The sequence below is a fragment of the Lithobates pipiens genome, unplaced genomic scaffold, assembly GCF_037356315.1.
Source record: "Lithobates pipiens isolate NorthernLeopardFrog02 unplaced genomic scaffold, aLitPip1_a1.2 Scaffold_8, whole genome shotgun sequence".
Classification (NCBI taxonomy): domain Eukaryota; kingdom Metazoa; phylum Chordata; class Amphibia; order Anura; family Ranidae; genus Lithobates; species Lithobates pipiens.
In genome coordinates, this window is record NW_027507903.1 from 299,674,790 (window position 1) to 299,700,805 (window position 26,016).

General features: G+C 46.7%; 1 protein-coding gene across 2 annotated transcripts in view; it reads right to left on the reverse strand.

The window, feature by feature from the left end:
• The window catches only part of CFAP43 (cilia and flagella associated protein 43), a 135,795-nt gene that overhangs the window by 61,545 nt on the left and 48,234 nt on the right, over positions 1-26,016 (reverse strand). For both annotated transcript variants that reach the window (XM_077472592.1, XM_077472593.1), the window contains 6 exons: positions 17,359-17,463; positions 14,047-14,124; positions 12,747-12,872; positions 5,519-5,623; positions 5,319-5,435; positions 4,536-4,739 (listed from right to left, as the gene is read on the reverse strand). In XM_077472592.1, coding sequence (XP_077328718.1) covers positions 4,536-4,739; positions 5,319-5,435; positions 5,519-5,623; positions 12,747-12,872; positions 14,047-14,124; positions 17,359-17,463 — 735 coding nt within the window. The remainder of the gene's footprint in view (positions 1-4,535; positions 4,740-5,318; positions 5,436-5,518; positions 5,624-12,746; positions 12,873-14,046; positions 14,125-17,358; positions 17,464-26,016) is intronic.

A 26,016-nucleotide genomic window follows, 5' to 3' on the forward strand; every position in this document is an offset into this window, starting at 1 on the left:
GGTGGTGGTAGTGTGATGGTCTGGGGCTGTTTTGCTGCTTCAGGACCTGGAAGACTTGCCGTGATAAAAGGAACTATGAATTCTGCTGTCTACCAAGAGATCCTGAAGGAGAATGTCCGACCATCTGTTCGTGTACTCAAGCTGAAACGAACTTGGGTTCTGCAGCAGGACAATGATCCTAAACACACCAGCAAGTCCACCACCGAATGGCTGAAGAAAAACAAAATGAAGACTTTGGAGTGGCCTAGCCAAAGTCCTGACCTGAATCCTGTTGAGATGTTGTGGTATAACCTTAAAAAGGCCGTTCATGCTCGAAAACCCTCTAATGTAACTGAATTAGGACAATTCTGCAAAGATGAGTGGGCCAAAATTCCTCCAGGACGCTGTAAAAGCCTCATTGCAGGTTATCGCAAACGCTTGGTTGCAGTTGTTGCTGCTAAGGGTGGCCCAACCAGTTATTAGGTTTAGGGGGCAATCACTTTTTCACACAGGGCCATGATGGTTTGGATTTTTTTTCACCTTTAATAATAAACACCTTCATTTACAAATTGCATTTTGTGTTTACTTGTGTTGTCCTTGACTATTGTTTAAATTGGTTTGATGTTCCGAAACACTTAAGTGTGACAAACATGCAAAGGAACAGGAAATGAGGAAGGGGGCAAACACTTTTTCACACCACTGTATATGAAATTGTAAGTCAGTAAGTCAGCAACATAAGATATTTAAAGGGCCAGTCCAGCTCAAACTTATATTTTAATTGTTGATAGTGGGACATTTGTATTCTACACTTGTGCTTTTTGACACAGAGCTCTCAATGTAAACTTCGAAACTCCCCTAGCTGTCCAAGTGTCTCAAACGGGTTCATTTACTAAAACTGGAGAGTGCAAAATCGAGTGCAGCTCTGCATGGTAGCCAATCAGCTGTTAACTTCAGCTCATTCAATTAAAGTGATTGTAAAGTCTCTTTAAAAATAACAAACATGTTATACTTACCTGCCCTGTGCAGTGGAATTGCACAGAGCAGCCTGGGTCCTCCTCTTCTCGGGTCCCTCTTTGCTGCTCCTGGTCCCTCCCTCCTGTCGAGTGCCCCCACAGCAAGCAGCTTGCTATGGGGGCACCAGAGCCAAGCTACAGCTCCGTGTATCTATTCAGACACGGAGCTGCAGTCTGGCCCTGCTCCCTTTCTCTCCTCATTGGCTGACTGACTGACTGACTTTGATTGACAGCAGCAGGAGCCAATGACACTGCGCTGCTGTTTCAGCCATTGAGGAGGGGAGTCCCGGGCAGCCGAGACAATCCTACAACATCGCTGTATAGAGGGGGGCTCAGGTAAGTATTAGGGGAGCCCCTGAGAGGCTGAGAGGGGCTGCTGCACACAGAAGGCTTTTTATCTTAATGTGTATTAAGATAAAAAACCTTCTGACTTTACAACCCCTTTAAGCTTTGACAAAAAAAAAAAAATAGAAGCGGATTGGCTTCTATGTACAGTTGGACCAGATTTTGTGCTCTCCAGTTTTAGTAAATCAACCCCATAGTTTTCCTAATACTAAAGTAATATTCAGCACTCCATCTGCTTATCACTTAACCTAACCCCTAAATCAAGCCCTTAATACTTACCTTTTCCACACTTAACCTGTGCCTTACAACTTAGTCCTTGACATCCAACCCTCTACAAATCCCAACCCTAGTATTTATGGCAAACCATGTAATTTCTTACCCCTAAACTAAATTTTAACATAATACTAACCCCCTGTTCTTTCCTGTGCTGAAACCAATCATAAAACTTCGGATGACAGCTGTCTGCCAAAAAATACTAATGCTGAGATGTCATCACCAAGAGTTACTGATTAGTATGGGTAGATTTTGGAAAGATCAATCACCTTTCGGCATCTCATATCTACCAGATTCTCTGCTCAGGTATTCTCTTCACTTCAATTTCTCTCTATGGTCAGGGCAAAGCGCTTGCCCCAACTTGTTCAAGCCCCAACTTGTTTATTTTATTTATTTCAGTTACTTATATAGTGCCATCAATTTACGCAGCGCTTTACATATACATAGTACATTCACATCAGTCCCTACCCTCAAGAAGCTTACAATCTAAGGTCCCTAACTCACATTTATACATACTAGGGACAATTTAGACAGGATCCAATTAACCTACCAGCATGTCTTTGGAGTATGGGAGGAAACCGGAGTACCCAGAGGAAACCCATGCAGGCACAGGGAGAACATGCAAACTCCAGGCAGGTAGTCACGTGGTTGGGATTCGAACAAGCAACCCTTCTTACTGCTAGGTGAAAGTGCTACCCACTACACCACTGTGCCGCCCACAGTGCCGACTTGTTGATGCCCCGACTTAGTTGGGGTAGACGGAACGCTTTGGAGGGGGTGGGTCAGCCCGACACTTGACCTTTGACCTCTGGGGACACACCTGCCGACCTTTGACCTCTGGGGAGGTCCCTATTCCAATCCCTGAGTCCTAACCTTGTTCTTCTAGGGGAAACCCTAACCCTCTAACACCCTAACCCTCTCTATTGTTTTTTTAAATTCATTTTAAAAGCCATTTGGGATATTTTCAATATGCAATGGATATTTCAAAAACCTTCACACATATATTCAAAAACAAACAAGTGATGAATACTGTATTTCCAAATTTCCCTTCCCGTGTGGTTAACAAGACAGGAAATAAGCAGAATAATTAAATTTAGGAGACAGACAGCAATAAAAATACTTGTTTTTAGTAGAGTGAGGAACAGATAACACAGGTTTTTATTGTTGCCTTTGTCCCTATTGGGAAGATTTTTCTGAAATCTTGCGGGATTACCATGGCAGATAGAGAGAGAAAATGTCCCTTAGGTCCCTTTCACACTAGTGCAACTTGTCCTGCGACTTGGGACTGCAAAGTCCACCCCCCATCAAATCATTCTCTGCAGCTATTACCTTTTGTACCACCACCCCCTCCCTTTAGAATGTAAGCTCTATGAGCAGGGCCCTCCTTTACCTTTTGTATTGTACTGTAATTGTGTTGTCTCCCCTATACATTGTAAAGCGTTGCGTAAACTGTTGGCGCTATATAAATCGTTAATAATAATAATAATAATAATAAAAGAAAGTTGCATGGCAAGTCATACCCCATGATTTCCAACGAGTACCATTCATATCTGTGCGACTTCAAGTTGAACCGACTCCAAAGTAGTCCCTGTACTAGTTTGGTTCGACTTTGATGTGAGTTGAGGACCATAGACCTCAAGTTTACAAAGGCATTCCCTGAAATTGCATCAAAATCGCGGTAAAATCGTGGCAAAATCTTTCAAGTTGTGGCAGTGAGAAAGGGGCTTTAGATGTTACATAGACAGCAACAGAACTGTGTAGACCCCTGGTGCCCAATCTAAAGTATTCCTTTAAATATGGTGCCTGGGGGGTGTCTGTAGTATGCCTGTGAAGTGCCACGTGTTTCCGGTGTTTAGAACAGTCCCTGCACAAAATGACATTTAACGGAAATAACGTAATTTAAAGCTGCTTGCGGTTTTAATGTTATATCTGGTTCCTGCAATATGGTTGAAAATCATTGAGAAAAATGGCATGGGTAGCCCTCCCTGCCCATTACCAGCCCCTTTGGGTCTTGTACGCATATTAAGGGGAACCCCGTACCCATATTAAAAAAAAGGAAATACGTGTGGCCCCCAGGCCCTATATACTCAGAACAGCAGTATACAGGCGGTGCAAATAAGACAGGGACTGTGTAGGTTTGTTGTGTTAAGTTGAATCGGTTTGTAATTTTCAACTGGTACATTTTTAAAGTCTAGCTCCAGTCAAAAAAACTATTTTTAAGCTTTTTGGAAAACATAGGGAAGGGTTATCACCCCTGTATAATTTGTTTTGCCGTCCGTCTTTTTCAGAGCACGCAGACAGCACGCACAATCTCCTAACACTGACTGAGAGCTCTATTTAAAATGAGCAAGATATTTAGCTATATAGGTGGATATAGCGGTGTATACTGCGTTCAGAGCATGCAGACAGCACGCACAATCTCCTAACACTGACTGACAGCTCTATTATAAAAGATAGATATATCGCTAGATATATAGGTGAATATAGCGGTGTATACTGCGGTCAGGGCACGCAGACAACAACCACTACAGAAGAGCAAGAACGAAAAATCGGCCGATAACGATCGGTGTATACTGTGTTGAAGGTACACAGAACACCCATTAACTGCTACAGATGCCAACACACTACACAAGGCCGCCGCGCTGGTGGCCTTATATAGTGTGGGGAGTGTACTACACAGCCTGAGCTATGATTGGCCACAGGCATCCTGTCTGTGGCCAATCATGGCTCTCCTCGCTGCCGGCGCTGTGATTGGCCAAGCATGCGGGGTCACAGTGCATGCTTGGCCAATCATGAGCCAGCGATGCACTGCGCCATCGCCCTTTGTTCGACTCAAACACGAAGCTCATCCCTAGTGAAGGAGAGTTTCTTGTTGGAAGTAACACAATGTTCATAGATTTTAGTAGATGTCAGGAATCCACCTACTTGAAGCAATATGATTTGGTTTATTTTCTCCTCTCTGCTGTGCATTTCCAGCTGACTGTACAAGTTAGACGTGTCACCTCCATACTGATCACTCAGACTTCCAATTAGTGATGTGGTATCTTGACTCTTCATTGTCTCCTCCTCCACTTCTTCATCCTCTTCCGACCCTATCCTTGTGTGAACTTCAACAATTTCCTTTCTTGCCTACATTTAAAAACACAAAAATGGCATTGTCATACAGTCCTTTTATATCAATGTAAACTGTCTTACAAGCAGCAAAAGAAGTACATACAACAGTAGCAACTGTTCCATTTGAGTTGTGCTAATTTGCAGTGCATCATTCCTTATAAAATGATGATACCTGAAAGTACATCATCAGGTAAATTGATATAAAACATTAATTAATTAATGAAAGTTGCAACTGGGCTTGTAGTTGGAATGCCTCTTCTGCGACCTAATGAGCAACAGCAAATGAGCAAATAAGCAACAGAAGGACATATTTTGGTGAGCTTACAGAAAGAAGACAATTTAGGAGTGTCCCGTATTTTGTAATGTTAAGAAGTTGGCTAAAGGTCAGGCCAGGGCATTGGCATGAAGCTTACAAAAATGCAGACTGAAAAATGTTGATGCCTTGAATATACTACATAGTCAGGACTGTGTTTGTCATAACTGTATGGGCTTTACTTTGTGCCTTTTGCCACATACATGTTTTGCATTTTTAACTGTGTGTTTGAAATGACATGTCTTTAATTAATTAAATGAATGTATTTTAATGTGTTTTACCTTGAGATCAATAGATTCAATCTTCTTGAGCTTCAGCACTCTGGCAATATCTTCCAGTTCCTTTGCACTTCTTTCTTTCAAGGGATAATTTTTGACCTCGTATCCTGTATGAAAGGACTAAACCAAATACATGAGTATTATTAAGCTGGAGTTCTCCCACATAGCCAATGGCCTTGTCATGCTGATTATGCTATATTTACCATAATAGATCGTCCTTTAACAGCCATGGCATCCCAGCATTCTTTCTTTATAACATCACGCAGGTACTGTTTGGCCAGGTTTTCCATTTCGATTTCTTGCCTCACCTTTTAGAAAGCAAATAATTGAATTGAAAAGTATGAGCTATAAACAACAGAACCATGAAAATATACATTTCATCTCTTTCTACGCATTAACAACAGATATGAACCAAACTAAATACAAGAGCATTACAGATAAAATTAAATTGTTGACCTATGTTTTTCTTTATCCTCCCATTGTCCTCAACTCAAAAACTATAAGAAAGGAAATAAAACCCACACCAAAAGTGATAAAAAAAACTATGGTTGTTTCCTTATGCAAATATGAATGGTGCTATATGTACAAGCTAGTCCACTTTGTCCATATTCAAGATTCATAACTATTACTATAACTATTAAAGCTAGGATGTGCCTTTGAGGAGCACGTTACATGGTTCATATGTGGGGTTCTTACAGTCTAAAGGTCAGGAAACTATAGAAAAATAGATGATCCCCACTGTGATATAGAGCTCCTGAGAAACCTGTGTTTTATGTCTGCAGTCCCCACAATAAACGCATTTCTGCTCATTGCTAAATTTTCACAAAGTTGCCCAGGGGAGAGGAGCCAACTTTACCAGGCTACTAGTGCCTTGAAGAAAATATAGCCCAGAGCAGAAGACAGTTCAATCCAATTATGTGCTAATGAGTGAACAGTGAAGCCAGTGTATACAGACCAATGTCAGTATCATCTGTTGCATTTATATAGACAATTACCTTGTTTATTCATTTCAGCCACATGATTAAAAGCTGAACTGCAACCCAATGGTAACCCAACTGTTTTACATGCCAAAAGATACGTCTTTCTGTTTAAATACTTACCTGTGTATCTGCCCCGTCTCTAGCGTACTCACACACACACACACACACACACACATATATATATATATATATATATATATATATATATATATATATATATATATATATATATATATATACATACATACACAGTATCTCACAAATGTGAGTACACCCCTGACATTTTTGTAAATATTTTATTATATCTTTTCATGTGACAACACTGAAGGAAAGACACTTTTCTACAATGTAAAGTAGTGAGTGTACAGCTTGCATAACAGTGTCAATTTGCTGTCCCCTCAAAATAACTCAACACACAGCCATTCATTTCTAAACTGCTGGCAACCAAAGTGAGTATACCCCTAAGTGAAAATGTCCATATTTGGTCCAAAGTGTCAATACATTTTTGTGGCCACCATTATTTTCCAGCACTGCCTTAACCCTCTTGGGCATGGAGTTTGCTAGATTCACAGGTGCCACTGGACTCCTTTTCCACTCCTCCATGACGACATCACGGAGCTGGTGGATGTTAGAGAACTTGGGTGCCTCCACCTTCCGTTTGAGGATGCCCCACAGATGCTCAATAGGGTTTAGGTCTGGACGCATGCTTGGCCTGTCCATCACCTTTACGGCAGTGGTCATCTTGGAGGTGTGTTTGGGGTCGTTAAGTAGGTAAACTGCACTCTAGCCCAGTCTCTGAATGGAGGGGATCGTGCTCGGCTTCATTATTGCACAATGCATGTTGGCATTCATGGTTCCCTCAATGAACTGTAGCTCTCCAGCAACAGCAGCACTCATGCAGCCTCAGACCATGACACACCTACCACCATGCTTTACTGTAGGCAAGACACACTTACTTTTCTTTGTACTCCTTACCTGGTTGACACCACAAATGCTTGACACCATCTGAACCAAATAAATTTATCTTGGTCTCATCAGACCACAGAACATGGTTCCAGTAATCCATGTCTTAGTCTGCTTGTCTTCAGCAAACTGTTTGCGGGCTTTTCTTATACATCATCTTTAGAAGAAGCTTCCTTCTGGGATGACAGCCATGCAGACCAATTTGATGCAGTGTTCAGCATATGGTCTGAGCACTGACAGGCTGACGCCCCACCTCTTCAACCTCTGCAGCAATGATGGAAGCAGTCATACGTCTATTTCCCAAAGACAACCTTTGGATATGATGCAGAACAAGTGCACTCAACTTCTTTGGTCGACCATGGCAAGGCCTGATCTGAGTGAAACCTGTCCTGTTAAACAGCTGTATGGTCTTGGCCACTGTGCTGCAGCTCAGTTTCAGGGTCTTGGCAATCTTCTTATAGCCTAGGCCATCTTTATGTAGAACAAAAATTATTTTTTTCAGATCCTTAGAGAGTTGTTTGCTATGAGGTTCCATGTTGAACTTCCAGAGACCAGTATGAGAGAGTGGGAGCGATAACACCAAATTTAACACACCTACTCCCCATTCACACCTGAGACCTTGTAACACTAATGAGTCACATGACACCGGGGAGGGAAAATGGCTAATTGGACCCAATTTGGACATTTTCACTTAGGGGTGTACTCACTTTTGTTGCCAGCGGTTTAGATATTAATGGCTGTGTGTTGAGTTATTTTGAGGGGAAAGAAAATTTACACTGTTATACAAGCTGTACACTCACTACTTTACATTGTAGCAAAGTGTCATTTCTTCAGTGTTGTCACATGAAATGATATAAAATATAATAATATATTTACAAAAATGTGAGGGGTGTACTCACTTTAGTGAGATACTGTATAATATATATATATATATATATATATATATATATATATATATATATATATATATCTTATTCTTTGCCCAACAGGATGATAGGAGGGTTTTTGTACTTGCCATAAAATGAAGGACTTCGGATACAATCAGATTATACAGCCACCTACAGAAGAATTGGACGCTGGCAAAAAGAGAAAGGGCAAGCCATCCTGTAAAGTTCCAGCTCTAACCAGCATGCCACATGTTTTGTTGTAAAGCAGTTTTAAGAGCATGAACAGGGGAAGGACCTGTGTCTCTAATGGACTCCAGGAAAAGGTTTTTATACTAAGTACAAAAAATCCTATTTTCATTCTCATCCATTGAAGGACAAAGAAATTCAGATACAGTTGGGATGTCCAAAAGCAGTCCAACTGAATCATGGGCACCAGCAACACCATAACAAGCTCTAACAGGTCCTATAAAGAAGACTGGTGACTGCCTGCAGCCCAGGAGCCATCTGATAGATCAATGCCTGAATATGAGCCCGGATAATGTTGAACCCTCAACTAAATGCATGGCCATAAGGAGACACTTAGGGATTAATTAACTAAAGGCAAATTGGATATTCACATTGCAAGACAATTTTAAATTTATAGGGGCATTTTCCTTTGCCCCTATAAAAATAACAAGGCACCCCCTTCTTATTTCAGCCAGGTTGCGAGATCACCTTAAAACGGAGGTCCACCCTAAAGTGGACCTTCCGCTCATTGGAATCCTCCCCCCCTCCGGCGCCACAATTGGCACCTTTCAGGGGGGAGGGGGGTGCAGGTACCTGTACAGTACAGGTATCTGCACCCACTTCCGGGATAGCTCTCTGCGGAAAGGGGCGTAGATTACGCCCCTTTCCGAAAGTCCCCCGCTGCCTGCTGGGAAACACACAGATCCCAGAGGCAGCGGGTCCATCCTTATTGCGCAGCGCGACTCGCGCATGCGCAGTAGGGAACCGGGAAATGAAGCCGAAAGGCTCCACTTCCTGATTCCCATACCCAAGATGGCGGCGGCAGCACCCCGAGAGACGATCGAGAGATCGGCTTCGGGTGCCGACATCGCGGGCGTGCTGGACAGGTAAGTGTCACTATTTTAAAAGTCAGCAGCTGCAGTATTTGTAGCTGCTGGCTTTTAAAAAAAAAAAAAAACGCGGACTCCCGGCGGACTCCCTTTTTAAGAAAGGTATCGGTGTATACGAAATGCTGCCAAGATCTCCAGATGTCACGTAAGATCTCCTCCCAGTTGTTCAAGGTTGCTGTGAGATCCTTCATATCCCTAAGTTCATCAACTCTTTTCCAGGGACTTTGACGGCGGGTTCTCAGATCTCAAACACAGAGCGATGCATGCCTTAGCCACATTCAGTAGCTGTAAGAGAAGCCTTATACTTCTTAATAGGTTTTTCGATAGATGTAACAAGCATGCCACAGGGTTCCCCTCAAAATCAACATTAGTCAAATGCTTGACAGTACAAATCCCCTCCCGCCAGAAAGGCCTGAGTTTGGGACAATCCCCAAAAATATATAGCATTGTTCCCTCAGGATTGCCACATTGCAAGCACGTCCTAAGAACCTGAGGAAAAAAGTGGTGCAGTGTAGTGGGTACCCTGTACCAACGAGTTAAGATATTGTAACAAGTCTCTTGAACTCTAGTGGCAAGGGAAGATTTCTGGGCAAAATTAAGGATTTTCTCCTTCTGTGAGTCAGTGAATCGGGTTTCAAGGGACATAACCTGTCTCTGGCCGAATCAGGGAGGAGTAGATCATAGACAGACAATGATGGATCGGTTCCCTCCTATGGCAGATGAGCTCCAGTTCTGTAAGCTGGTGAAGTATACCCAGAGAATGTGAACACCGGCAAAGAAATATACGTAACTGGAGATTGCTCCAGAAGTCTAGTGGAGGGTCAGTCGCAGCCTCAACGACAGAAGACGAGAGCTGATCGTCCGATCATGTAAAACCACAAAAATGAAGGCGGCCACACGAAACCAGATGCTGAAAAGGGGGGTTCTGGAGGCCTGGTTCAAATTCTGCATTACCCAATATAGGCACCATGGGAGAAGGTAATGGTGACACTGAAGAGTGTCGAAAAGCATCCCTAGCGACCAACAACGTGCTGCCAAGGGTAAGATGATCACCAAGAGCCTTCAGCAATGGAGAGGTTATCCATGGCCAACTCTTTGCCATCTGATTGGAGTTTTCTCGTTCGATGGCCACCCAATGTTTAGCCTTAGCATGGCAGTGCCAGTCCAGTAACCTGGCGAGGTGTACTGCTCTGTAGTAGGCCTGTACATCTGGGAGGCCAACCCCTCCCCGAGGTTTCGTGAGATGAAGAATTTGAAGCTTAAGGCGAGGCCTTCGGTGGGACCATACAAAATTTCTAAACATAGAGCTCACCTGTCTAAAAAATACCAGAGGGAGGCGAATGGGAAGCATTTCTAGCTGGTACCAGTTAGGTAGCATGGTCATCTTGAGGGCACTACAGCGGCCAAACCAGGTTAAGGTAAGCGAATGCCAGTGGAGTAGATCATATTTAAGGCGGAGGAGCAAAGGGACAAAGTTGGCTGAGTAAAGCACAGAGGGGTCAGAAGTGATATCAATTCCCAAATAGTAGATAGAGTTATTCGCCCAATGGAGAGGAAACATAGAATGCAGAGAAAGGACCGTGTCTCTGTCGACTATAATGTTTAGGACAGAGGACTGGGATAAGTTGATTCAGAAAAAAGAGAGAGTTCCATAATCCTGTAGGGACTGAAGTAGGTTCAGAAGGGAGGTGAATGGATCTGTCAGAAAAAAGATCAAGTCATCTGCAAACACGGCCACTTTGTGTGACCCCGATAATTTTCGATAGCCAGCAATGCCCAAGTCTGCTCTTACTGTACGCAAGAAGGGCTCCAAAGAAAGTATGAAAATCAGGGGGGATAAGGGCCAGCCCTGTCGTATGCCGTTAGTGATGTTAAAAAAGTCAGATCTCGTCTCATTGACCTTGACTGTGGCTGAGGGATTAGAATAAAGGCATAAGATCTAACTCAACATGGATGAACAAGCCCAATATGCTGTACAGTGGCCCTGATAAACGCCCAATTCACCAGGTCAAAAGCTTTCTCTGCATCCGTGGACAGCAAGAGCAGAGGCCGTTTTGAAGACTTAACTGCGTGAATCAGATTTATCACCCGAATTGTGTTGTCTCGAGGCTCAGGAAGGGGCACAAATCCTGCCTGATCTCTATGGATAAGATTTGGGACATGAGGAAGCAGCCTATTGGCCAAGATCTTTGCAAACAGTTTCAAATCAGTGTTCAGAAGCGCAATTGTGTGGTAATTTACGCATCGCAGGGGATCCTTCCCCTTTTTTGGAACAAGGGAAATATAGGCTCTCAAGGTGTCCATGATGGAGTTCAGAGTAGAGATCAGAGGTGAGGACAATGTCTCATAGAAGGCTTTGTAGTAAACCGGAGTGAAGCCATCCAGGTCGGGGGCCTTTTTCAGTTTAGAGTGGGCCAAGGCCACCCCCAACTCCTCAGCTGTAATGGGTTCCTTCAACTCCTCTTGGACTGCCCTGGGAAGTGAAGGCATGCCTAAGGAAGCAAGATATGACTGTATGGAGCTGACCTCTACCCTATGGGCTGAGTGGGCTAAGTCAATCTCTAAGGGTCTGAGAGCAAAAGTAGATAAAACAGAATGGTGGCATTCAGACAACCTCTCCCTAAACCATAGAGTCAAGTGCAGGGGTGAAGAGATGACATCTCTTCAAGGCCAAACAAGTCAGATGCTCCTGGAATAAGGCAACAGCATCCCATCCATGCAACCAGAGTGCTTTGTGTATCTGTATGGAAATCAAACCAACGCAGAACACAAACCATCACAACTGAAGCATATAGTTCCAGACATTTGTTCCACATGCTCCATGGAACAAGGGTCTACTCTGATGGTGGAGAGATCTCTTTTGAGGGAATTAACCCAATGTAACATGCATGCAAAGAAAGAAAGCTGCACTCAATTACCCCACACAATTCCATTCACCAGGGAATAAGCCTCTCTATGTTTATACCAATCTACCATGGTTTGACAGATTAAGGTCACTGCCAACACAGGATGAAGGGCAGAACCAGTCAGTTCAAACTTGAAGTGATTCTAGCTAGCTGTGAGTAGAATCCCATGTAAGCACCCCTTCCACTTGTCTAATGGTATGCCTGTTAAGGTGGACTGCTGATGGATCCAAAGTGGGAACAAACCATCATTCAACAAACTCTATCTCAGAGCCCACATGAGAGTGTTCTAGAATTATTCCCCTTTCAGACTAGCAGCCCACATTCTGGGTACTTCTAGTCTGCACAGAGGAATGTCTCAAACAGCAGGTTTAATGATAAGGTTAAGGTTTTCTGTAGGAGCTCGAAAAGGCTGGGGACAGCATGTTGATTTTTCCATTGTGAAAAGCTGTGAAATCATAGTTAGCAATTTTGGTACAGAGAAAAGCCTGTATAACACTTACAAAACTGCATAAACCTAATTTGTTTCCCATCACTTGGGGAATAGATTTTCCTGCAGCAAATATATGACCACTTGCGGTACCTTTTCCACAGCCTGCTCTCTTTCTGCATGGAGTCTCTCTTGCTCCTCTGTGTCCAGATTAAATTCCTGCTGATCTAGTTTTTCAATGTCAGGCAAAGATTCATTCTCTCGCATCATTGCCTGTATCTAAAAAAGACACAATTAATAAAGACATTTAAACAGGGACACCTATACAAACGGGATACCATAATAAAAGTAAAAATCTAAAGCATCTTATTTAAAAGTTTTACATTTGTTAACATCATCTGAAAACCAGCAGACAGCTGCCAATATGTATTAAAAGTGGTTTGCTGCATATCTTCAATACAGTATAATTGGCTAGAAACCTCCAAGCCTTTCAAGAATCACTTGTATCAGCCTGATGTAAGGATGCATTCAAACCTCAGTTTGGTTTGGAGTTGGTGCAGTGCATTAAGAAAAATCCAGTTTTCTGCATCTTTGGTGTGGTTTCCAAATACACCTTCCATGGGAATGATAGGCAACACATGTGAAATATGTAAAACTGTGTTGTAGGCAAAAGGCAGGTCTGAAAGGTGCCTTAGACCAGACATACACAGGATGATCTCTAATAAAGAACAAAAAGAGATCCAAAATCTGCCCATGTTCATTCAACGGCTGCACCAAAGGTAACCATTATGACTTCTCGGCCAGGGTTGTCGGCAAGAGGCCCTTGTCTTTATCAACATGGGGACAAGGTGCTTTGGGGTGGGGAGGGCCACAGGGCCCCCCTTCCCCAAAGCACCCCCCCATGTTGAGGGCACGCGGCCTGATACGGTTCAGGAGGGTGGGGGCGCTTGCTCATCCCCATCTCCTTTCCTGACCGGCCGGGCTGCGTGCTCGGATAAGGGTCTGTTATGGACTTTGGGGGGACCCCCACGCCGTTTTTTTGGCGTAGGGGTTCCCCTTTAAATCCATACCAGGCGACGGGGCTCGCAAGGTGTCAATCTCGCCGATGGAGACGGCGACATTCACTTCCTTCGCTGGTCCCGTCTATAGAATATGAAAAAAAAAGCCAACAGTTACTTTGCTGAGTAACTAATTACTTTTCCAATGTAGTAACCCGAGTTACTAACGCAATTACTTTTTGGGAGAAGTAATTTGTAACTTAAATAATTACTTTTTTAAAGTAAGATGACCAACACTGGTGAGGAGTCAGTAGTGTTCTGAGATTTGTTATAGAGCAGAATATGGATATAATGGTATGCATTGTTAAAAATAAAGCAAGCCTAGCTAGAATAATTTTAGATATAGGCAACATCTGCATATTTTTACATCTCAAAATAATTTGAAAAGTACTTACTCTCTGCCTCATTTCCTTTATACCATTTTTTAGACTTTTCTTTTGTTTTTCATATTTCTTTGTTTCTTCTTTTATTGCCTTTTCAAATGAAGAATGAACACGTGAAAAGTAAAGTACTTAAAAGTGATAGCTGCAATTAGATGGCTATTTAGTTCATATACTCTTTTTAAAAACATGCCTTTATTAAGGTGGTGCAAAGTGCAACAACCCACAGCAAATATCTAAATCCTGTAGTGCATTCAGTGAAAGATTATTTGTAAATGATTAAAAGTGTAACTCCTGTGCTACCAGTGAATAAACACATATAATAATCCTCAAAGCAAATTTATGAAGATATCTAAACCCCGCTGCTGCTAACACCAGTTGTGTTCCTACAATTAGAATGGAATGTTGAAAAAATAGTGCTGTGCTGCTGTCTTAATAAAAGGTAACTCACAGTAAAATTGCAGGATAAACAAAAGAACCTGGGACCTGAAAAGTTCCAGCTGACAGAAGAGTTGCAAGCAAGGCAAAATGGACACATTAATACTAAGGCGGTTTAGAGGAACCACACCTCGTATTTCCTGGAGGCACTGTGGATTGTATCAAGAGAGACCCTAGTGGACAGGAGGCTTCGGTGGTTCCAACCCAAGGAGATGGGCGACCCTGGTGGTTTTATAGATATCCATGACCTTATCCATTCTCCATTACCTTTTATTGGAGGTGAAAGTTCTGGGAGCATTGAAGTATCACGTGGTGTACACATATATAAGCACACACCGGCGTATGCGATGCATACTAGCACATTATGCCTTTACTTTTCAGGTAACAAAAAAAAAAACACAAGTGGCTAACTTCCTCTTTAACCGCATGCCGACGGCCTCCCACAGATATACTTCGCAGAAGGGCTCATACAGGCAAACGAATGTACCTGTACGTTGCCCTTTAAGAAGCGGCCTGCAGGCGCACCCGTGGCAAACTCCGTGAATCATGTCGCTGGTCCCGCGGACTCGATGTCCGCGGGGACACTCACGATCATCTTACGGGGAGGAAGAACGGGGAGATGCTAATGTAAAAAAACATCTCCCCTTCAGTGACAGTGTCACTGATCTCTGCTCCCTGTGATCAGGAGCAGAGATCAGTGATGTGTCATACGTAGCCATGCCCCCCCACAGTTAGAATTACTCCCCAGGACATACTTAAAGGGATTGTAAAGTTAAAAATGTTTTTTTTTTTTTTAAATAACAAACATGTTATACTTACCTCCACTGTGCAGCTCGTTTTGCACAGAGGGGCCCCGAACCTGCTCTTCTGGGGTCCTCTGCAGGTACTTCTCACGTTTATGCGAGCTCCCTCGCATGGTGATACGGCGGCTATAGCCGCTTGCTGTATCACACGGCCCCGCCCCCCGGCGATCTGCGTCAGTGGATGTGATTGACAGCAGCGCGAGCCAATGGCTGCGCTGCTTTCCATCCATCTACTCCAGCCAATCAGCGGCCAGGCTGAGTGGTGAAGAAGGACGGCAGGGGCGAGCGCGGGATTTTCGAGGGGTGAGGTAAGTAAAACGGGGGGGCTCGGGGTGCAGGCAGTTTCAGATGTTTTTTCACCTTAATGCATAGAATGCATTAAGGTGAAAAAACATTTACCTTTACAACCCCTTTAACCCCTACACTGCCATCTAGTGGTTAACCCCTTCACTGCCAGTGTAATTTACACAGGAATCAGTCCATTTGTATAGCACTGATTGCTGTATAAATGACAATGGTCCCAAAAATGTGTCAAAAATGTCAGATGTGTCCGCCATAATGTCGCAGTCATGATAAAAATCGCTGATCGCCGCCATTACTAGTTAAAAAAAAAATATTAATAAAAATGCCATAAAACTGTCCCTTATTTGTAAACGCTATAACTTTTGCGCAAACCAATTAATAATCGCTTATTGCGATTTTTTTACCAAAAATATGTAGAAGAATACGTATCAGCCTAAACTGAGGAAAAAAATGTTTTTTATATATTTTTTGGGGATATTTTTTTGTTTATAGCGTGAAAAATAAAAACCACAGAGGTGATCAAATACCACCAAAAGAAAGCTCTATTTATGGGAAAAAAAGGGCGTCAATTTTGTTTGATAGCCATGTCGCATGACTGCGCAATTGTCAGTTAAAATGACGCAGTGCCGAATTGCAAAGAGTGCTCTGGTCTTTGGCCAGCAAAATGGTCCGGGGCTTAAGTGGTTAAAGTGTTACTAAATCCACACCAGTAAAATCAGTCTGTATATGCAGTAAAGCATGCTTGTCACACTCACTGTGGAACCTAAGGGGTTAATCCTCTGCATTGTGTAAAAAGGCTGTTTGATGCTGTATGCACAGATTCTACTCTTCTTCCACTGACTCCAAAACATGTCCGGATAAGACAGAGTTACTGGAGTCAGGCTGCCTATGTTCAGTTTGGTGTGTATTGCTAGAAAGTTTTTTGTTTTTTTTCTTGGGAGAGTGCATGTGTTTAGCACAGGGCCAATCAGCACAGTCCAGACAGAGGGTCAGGGGTCCTGGATCCTGATAGGACAGCCAGTGCAGTGTAAAAATCCTCCTACAAGCTTTAACCAGATGCTGATATAAGTCAAAAGACTGCAACAGTATATACTGCTGATGAGAAAAGGTATTTAGCAGTTTATATTTACTAAAATGATTTGATCTAAGCTCAAACTGAGCCAAAGGTTTACCTTCCAACAAGACAATGACCCTAAGCACACAGCTAAATAACAAAGGAGTGGCTTCACAACAACTCTGTGACTGTTCTTGAATGGCCCAGCCAGAGCCCTGACCCAATTGAGCATCTCTGGAGAGACCTAAAAATGGCTGTCCACCAACATTTACCATCCAACCTGACAGCACTGGAGAGGATCTGCAAGGAGGAATGGCAGAAGATCCCCAAATCCAGGTGTGAAAAATTTGTTGCATCTTTCCCAAAAAGACTCATGGCTGTATTAGATCAAAAGGGTGCTTCTACTAAATACTGAACAAAGGGTCTGAATACTTAGCGCCATGTGATATTTCAGTTTTTATTTTTTAATAAATATGCAAAAATGTCAACAAGTCTGTGTTTTTCTGTCAATATGGGGTGCTGTGTGTACATTAATGAGGAAAAAAATGAACTTAAATGATTTTAGCAAATGGCCGCAATATAACAAAGAGTGAAAAATTTAAGGGGGTCTGAATACTTTCCATCCCCACTGTATGTGAGGCTCACCTTCCTTGCTGCTGCACATATGTGTTAAGTGGTCAGCAAGGAGTTAAACACATGCTTACAAATTTCAACAACTGTAATTCATACCTCATCATGCTTCTGATTAAGCCATGTAGGATCTCCTGATATAATAGATGAGGCTAATGTGAAGCTATCATCCTGATCAGTCACCTCCACACTCAGCTGGATGTCCTAAATAAAGAGTATGCCATCAACATATGCAAATTAAAAATCATACTTATAACATTTTAAATGACCAAAGAAATTAAGCACAGAAAAGAGCTGGTGCTGGATATACCAACCAAATTCCAGTTGTTTTTTTTTTTTGCCTAAGGCAGTGATGGCGAACCTTGGCACCCCAGATGTTTTGGAACTTAATTTCCCATAATGCTCAACTACACTGCAGCGTGCATGAGCATCATGGGAAATGCAGTTCCAAAACATCTGGAATGCCAAGATTCGCCATCACTGGCCTAAGGACTCTTTTGCATTGGCGGCCAGGAGGCGCCAAAACAAACAGTTCAGCTGCCCATTTTACCACCCCCTGGCCAGCCACTGAGATTCTAACAATACAGCCTGACAGGACTATACACATTCCACAGCTGCAGCAATTTTAACTTGGGCTGCAAAGTTTGACAGATGACACCGCCTGTCAAACTCACCCATTGAGTTCAATGGGGCTTCACCATAACTGCAATCCAAATGCTTGGCGCAGTCCTGCAATATAAAATTGCTGTTTATCAATAAAAATAAATAAAATGCATAAAACTCCTGAACGCCTGCTAGCCACTGCTATTCTTCAGTGGATTGCTTTTCATCTTTTACATCTTTTATGTGCCCTGTTCACACCACAATGTTGATATCACATCCGTTTTTTTTCCCATGCAGAAAACTGCATACAGCATGCAGATTCCTGCGCAGAAACAATCTGCATATGTTACCAGTGTTGTGGTGTGAACAGGGCACATAGAGAACAATTGTTTTCTTTGTGTCCTTGAAAAACTCGTGCAGAAAAACTCACGTCTCTGCCCATTGTGTGAAGAAGGCCTTTACCTTTCCAAGTAGTCACCTTCCACAAATAATGTGTAAACAACTTAAATTCATACCCTATACGTTTAAAATGGTGAAGTGTAGAAAAATAGTGGTTAAAGATAAAATGGCCGTCTGTATGCCCAATCATTACACAGCCCATTATTTTCTGTAGCAATACAGGGCCTGTTTATGGAGTTAGAACAAGAATGCTGAACCTTCACATTGTAAAAGTTTCACACTGCTTGAGACATCTTTGGATAAGGTTGTTACATTTTGTACACTGTAAGCATTATCTTCAGATTAGTCTACTACACTAAGGCCGCGTACACACGGGCGGACTGTTCGCCCAACCTTGTCCGCTGAACAGTGTTTGGGCGGACAGTCCGCTCGTGTGTGGGCTTTCAGCGGACAGTTTCAGCGGACAGTTGGACGGACAAAGTCTTTCGGAAATTCCGAAAAACTGTCCGCTGAAACTGTGTTTGAGCGAACAGTCCGCCCGTGTGTGGGCCTGTCCGCTGTACTTTCGAAATGAGCGGACTGTTCCCGCTCGGAAAGTCCGCCCATTTCGAGCGCGTGTACAGGTAGGCGGGGCCCGCGAAGGAGACGTCGCGGGCTCCGCCGCCTGGAATGGGCTTAAAGGGGAACCCCAACGCCGAAAAAAATCGGCGTGGGGGTTCCCCCAAAGTCCACACCAGACCCTTGTCCGAGCACGCTACCCGGCCGGCCAGGAAAGGGGGGCGAGCGAGCGCGCCCCCCCTCCTGAGCCGTACCAGGCCGCGTGCCCTCAACATGGGGGGGTGCCTTGGGGAAGGGGGGGCCGCGCGGCCCCCCCACCCCAAAGCACCTTGTCCCCATGTTGATGAGGACAAGGGCCTCTTCCCGACAACCCTGGCCGTTGGTTGTCGGGGTCTGCGGGTGGGGGGCTTATCGGAATCCGGGAGCCCCCTTTAAGAAGGGGGCCCCCGGATACCGGCCCCCCACCCTATGTGAATGAGTATGGGGTACAATGTACCCCTACCCATTCACCTGTGAAATAAAGTACAAAAAAAAACACAACACAGGGGAAAAAATATTTTATTGCACAGCTCCGGGGGTCTTCCGTCTTCGGGGGTCTTCTCGCCGGACTCCTCCGCTATGTGTGTGTAGCTCTTTTACTAGCGGAGGAGTCCGGCTTTCTTCCTCCCCGCCGCCGGCCTCTTCTCCCGACTTCGGGGGTCTTGTCCCCCTCTTCGGTTCTTCTGCCGGGCCACCGCGCCTTCTTGTAGCTCTTTTACAGGCGGTGGCCCGGTCTTCTGTCGCCGCTGCCTTCCGTTCTTCTGTCGCCGCCTTCGGTTCTTCTGCCGGGCCACCGCGCCTTCTTGTAGCTCTTTTACAGGCGGTGGCCCGGTCTTCTGTCGCCGCTGTCGCTGTCGCCGCCTTCCGTTCTTGTTCTTCTTCTTGTTCTTCTTCTTCTTCTCCAGGCGATGTTGACACGTCGCTCCCTCCGGCCGGAATGCCAGGGACACGCTCCGCTGCCACTTATATAGTGACAATGGGGCGGTGTCACATGGTATATGTCACATGGGTTGGTCACATGGTGACCCCGCCCCCTTACGATGTCATAGTCCCCATGTGACATCAACCCATGTGACCAACCCATGTGACATATACCATGTGACCCCGCCCCATTGTCACTATATAAGTGACCGCACAGCGCGGCTCTGGCATTCCGGCCGGAGGGAGCGACGTGTCAACATCGCCTGGAGAAGAAGAAGAAGAACAAGAAGAACAAGAACGGAAGGCGGCGACAGCGGCGACAGAAGACCGGGCCACCGCCTGTAAAAGAGCTACAAGAAGGCGCGGTGGCCCGGCAGAAGAACCGAAGGCAGCGACAGAAGAACGGAAGGCAGCGGCGACAGAAGACCGGGCCACCGCCTGTAAAAGAGCTACAAGAAGGCGCGGTGGCCCGGCAGAAGAACCGAAGAGGGGGACAAGACCCCCGAAGTCGGGAGAAGAGGCCGGCGGCGGGGAGGAAGAAAGCCGGACTCCTCCGCTAGTAAAAGAGCTACACACACATAGCGGAGGAGTCCGGCGAGAAGACCCCCGAAGACGGAAGACCCCCGGAGCTGTGCAATAAAATATTTTTTCCCCTGTGTTGTGTTTTTTTTTGTACTTTATTTCACAGGTGAATGGGTAGGGGTACATTGTACCCCATACTCATTCACATAGGGTGGGGGGCCGGTATCCGGGGCCCCCTTCTTAAAGGGGGCTCCCGGATTCCGATAAGCCCCCCGCCCGCAGACCCCGACAACCAACGGCCAGGGTTGTCGGGAAGAGGCCCTTGTCCTCATCAACATGGGGACAAGGTGCTTTGGGGTGGGGGGGCCGCGCGGCCCCCCCTTCCCCAAGGCACCCCCCATGTTGAGGGCACGCGGCCTGGTACGGCTCAGGAGGGGGGGCGCGCTCGCTCGCCCCCCTTTCCTGGCCGGCCGGGTAGCGTGCTCGGACAAGGGTCTGGCGTGGACTTTGGGGGAACCCCCACGCCGATTTTTTTCGGCGTTGGGGTTCCCCTTTAAGCCCATTCCAGGCGACGTCTCCTTCGCGGGCCCCGCCTACCTGTACACGCGCTCCAAATGGGCGGATTTGCCTCCGCCTTACGTGGGCGAGTCCGTTCATTTCAAAAGTTGAGCGGACTGTTTGGCAAACAGTTCGTTGAAACAGTCCGCTCGTGTGTGGGCAAGTCCGCTCATGCAAATTTTGAGCGGACTGTTTGCCGAAACTGTTTGACGAACAAGGTTGGGCAAACAGTCCGCGCGTGTGTACGCGGCCTAAGCCATGGGAAAAAAGTGATAACTGTCTGAGAAGAATTCCTGAGAGGAATCATTGCTAATGGTATTTTACTCTCACTAGGCAATTATGCTAGGCTATTTTTATATATTTTATTTGTAATACATTAAGGGCCTCATGCACACTGGACATTTTTTTTTAATTTCTTTTTTTCTGTCTCCAAATGCGTTTAGAAGAGTTTAAAAGCAGGGGCGTTTAGAAGAAGTAATAAAAAGCTACCGCCCGCGCATCCAGGAGCAGCAGTGTTTTGGCAGAAAAACACTTGATGCGCTAGGCGCGTTTAACGCTTGAATATTAATTAGTTTCAATGGGCAGAATAAATTATTATTCTGGCCAATGAAACAAACTAACACCCAAGTACTTTATGGGCATCAAGCGTTTTTTCTGCCAAAACACTGCTGCCAGGAGGAAAGGCATTTAGGCAAGATGACCAAGCGTCCAGTGTGTATGAGGCCTTAAAATTACATAAAGAAGCATTTTGTAGGTACATATATATATATATATATATATATATATATATATATATATATATATATATATATATATATATATACACACAGTATCTCACAAAAGTGAGTACAACCAGTGGCGGAATTACCAGGGTCGCACCAGTCGCATTGGCGACTGGGCCCTCTGGTTCCGCCACTGTAGGGGGGCCCGCCGCCGCCGCCTGGGAGTCGGAGAAAGTGCAGTACACTCACGGTGTACAGTCATTCACGGGGAGTCCGCTCCGCCCATCCTCTCCTGCCGATCCGCCCATCTTTACCGAGCGCATTGACGAGCACACCTCAAGGCTCCGCCCATCCTCTCCACCCATCCTCTCTGCCTGAACTCACGGGCACAGTCCCCGCCCACTCCGCCCATCTTCTTTGGCCCTGCCTGCACTCACAGGCCCATCCCCTCTGCTCAGTGCTACTGCTCATCCAAGCAAGACCCAGCAAGGAAGGGGAACAGAGTGATCTGCAAGTGAGTGGCACCCATCCCTCAATATCAACACTGCCACTGATCCCCACACCACCACTACTGCACTGATACCAACCACACCAACCCCACTGCTGCACTGATACCCCCCACACCACCACCACTACTGCACTGATACCAACCACACCAACCCCACTGCTGCACTGATACCAACCACACCAACCCCACTGCTGCACTGATACCCCCCCACGCCACCACCACTACTGCACTGATACCCCCACACCACCACCACTACTGCACTGATACCAACCACACCAACCCCACTGCTGCACTGATACCCCCACACCACCACCACTACTGCACTGATACCAACCACACCAACCCCACTGCTACACTGATACCCCCCCACACCACCACCACTACTGCACTGATACCAACCACACCACCACCACTACTGCACTGATACCAACCACACCACCACCACTACTGCACTGATACCAACCACACCAACCCCACTGCTGCACTGATACCCCCACACCACCACCACTACTGCACTGATACCAACCACACCAACCCCACTGCTGCACTGATACCCCCCCACACCACCACCACAACTGCACTGATACCAACCACACCAACCCCACTGCTGCACTGATACCCCCACACCACCACCACTACTGCACTGATACCAACCACACCAACCCCACTGCTGCACTGATACCCCCCCACACCACCACCACAACTGCACTGATACCAACCACACCAACCCCACTGCTGCACTGATACCAACCACACCAACCCCACTGCTGCACTGATACCCCCCCACGCCACCACCACTACTGCACTGATACCAACCACACCACCACCACTACTGCACTGATACCAACCACACCAACCCCACTGCTGCACTGATACCCCCACACCACCACCACTACTGCACTGATACCAACCACACCAACCCCACTGCTACACTGATACCCCCCCACACCACCACCACAACTGCACTGATACCAACCACACCACCACCACTACTGCACTGATACCAACCACACCAACCCCACTGCTGCACTGATACACCCACACCACCACTACTACTGTACTGATACCCCCACACCACCACTACTACTGTACTGATACCCCCACACCACCACTACTGCACTGATACCCCCACACCAACCCCACTGCTGCACTGATACCCCCACACCACCACCACTACTGCACTGATACCCCCACACCACCACCACTGCTGCACTGATACCCCCACACCAACCCCACTGCTGCACTGATACCCCACACCACCACCACTACTGCACTGATACCCCCACACCAACCCCACTACTGCACTGATACCCCCACACCACCACCACTACTGCACTGATACCAACCACACCAACCCCACTGCTGCACTGATACCCGCCCACACCACCACCACTACTGCACTGATACCAACCACACCACCACCACTACTGCACTGATACCCCCACACCACCACCACTACTGCACTGATACCAACCACACCAACCCCACTGCTGCACTGATACCCCCACACCACCACCACTACTGCACTGATACCCCCACACCAACCCCACTGCTGCACTGATACCCCCACACCACCACCACTACTGCACTGATACCCCCACACCACCACCACTACTGCACTGATACCAACCACACCAACCCCACTTCTGCACTGATACCCCCACACCACCACCACTACTGCACTGATACCCCCACACCACCACTACTGCACTGATACCAACCACACCAACCCTACTGCTGCACTGATACCCCCACACCACCACTACTACTGTACTGATACCACCACACCACCACTACTACTGTACTGATACCCCCACACCACCACTACTGCACTGATACCCCCACACCAACCCCACTGCTGCACTGATACCAACCACACCAACCCCACTGCTGCACTGATACCCCCCCACACCACCACCACAACTGCACTGATACCAACCACACCAACCCCACTGCTGCACTGATACCAACCACACCAACCCCACTGCTGCACTGATACCCCCCCACGCCACCACCACTACTGCACTGATACCAACCACACCAACCCCACTGCTGCACTGATACCCCCACACCACCACCACTACTGCACTGATACCCCCACACCACCACCACTACTGCACTGATACCAACCACACCAACCCCACTGCTGCACTGATACCCCCACACCACCACCACTACTGCACTGATACCAACCACACCAACCCCACTGCTACACTGATACCCCCCCACACCACCACCACAACTGCACTGATACCAACCACACCACCACCACTACTGCACTGATACCAACCACGCCAACCCCACTGCTGCACTGATACCCCCACACCACCACCACTACTGCACTGATACCAACCACACCAACCCCACTGCTGCACTGATACCCCCCCACACCACCACCACAACTGCACTGATACCAACCACACCAACCCCACTGCTGCACTGATACCAACCACACCAACCCCACTGCTGCACTGATACCCCCCCACGCCACCACCACTACTGCACTGATACCAACCACACCACCACCACTACTGCACTGATACCAACCACACCAACCCCACTGCTGCACTGATACCCCCACACCACCACCACTACTGCACTGATACCAACCACACCAACCCCACTGCTGCACTGATACCCCCCCACGCCACCACCACTACTGCACTGATACCAACCACACCACCACCACTACTGCACTGATACCAACCACACCAACCCCACTGCTGCACTGATACCCCCACACCACCACCACTACTGCACTGATACCAACCACACCAACCCCACTGCTACACTGATACCCCCCCACACCACCACCACAACTGCACTGATACCAACCACACCACCACCACTACTGCACTGATACCAACCACACCAACCCCACTGCTGCACTGATACACCCACACCACCACTACTACTGTACTGATACCCCCACACCACCACTACTACTGTACTGATACCCCCACACCACCACTACTGCACTGATACCCCCACACCAACCCCACTGCTGCACTGATACCCCCACACCACCACCACTACTGCACTGATACCCCCACACCACCACCACTGCTGCACTGATACCCCCACACCAACCCCACTGCTGCACTGATACCCCACACCACCACCACTACTGCACTGATACCCCCACACCAACCCCACTACTGCACTGATACCCCCACACCACCACCACTACTGCACTGATACCAACCACACCAACCCCACTGCTGCACTGATACCCCCCCACACCACCACCACTACTGCACTGATACCAACCACACCACCACCACTACTGCACTGATACCCCCACACCACCACCACTACTGCACTGATACCAACCACACCAACCCCACTGCTGCACTGATACCCCCACACCACCACCACTACTGCACTGATACCCCCACACCAACCCCACTGCTGCACTGATACCCCCACACCACCACCACTACTGCACTGATACCCCCACACCACCACCACTACTGCACTGATACCAACCACACCAACCCCACTTCTGCACTGATACCCCCACACCACCACCACTACTGCACTGATACCCCCACACCACCACTACTGCACTGATACCAACCACACCAACCCTACTGCTGCACTGATACCCCCACACCACCACTACTACTGTACTGATACCACCACACCACCACTACTACTGTACTGATACCCCCACACCACCACTACTGCACTGATACCCCCACACCAACCCCACTGCTGCACTGATACCCCCACACCACCACCACTACTGCACTGATACCCCCACACCACCACCACTGCTGCACTGATACCCCCACACCAACCCCACTGCTGCACTGATACCCCACACCACCACCACTACTGCACTGATACCCCAACACCAACCCCACTACTGCACTGATACCCCCACACCACCACCACTACTGCACTGATACCAACCACACCAAC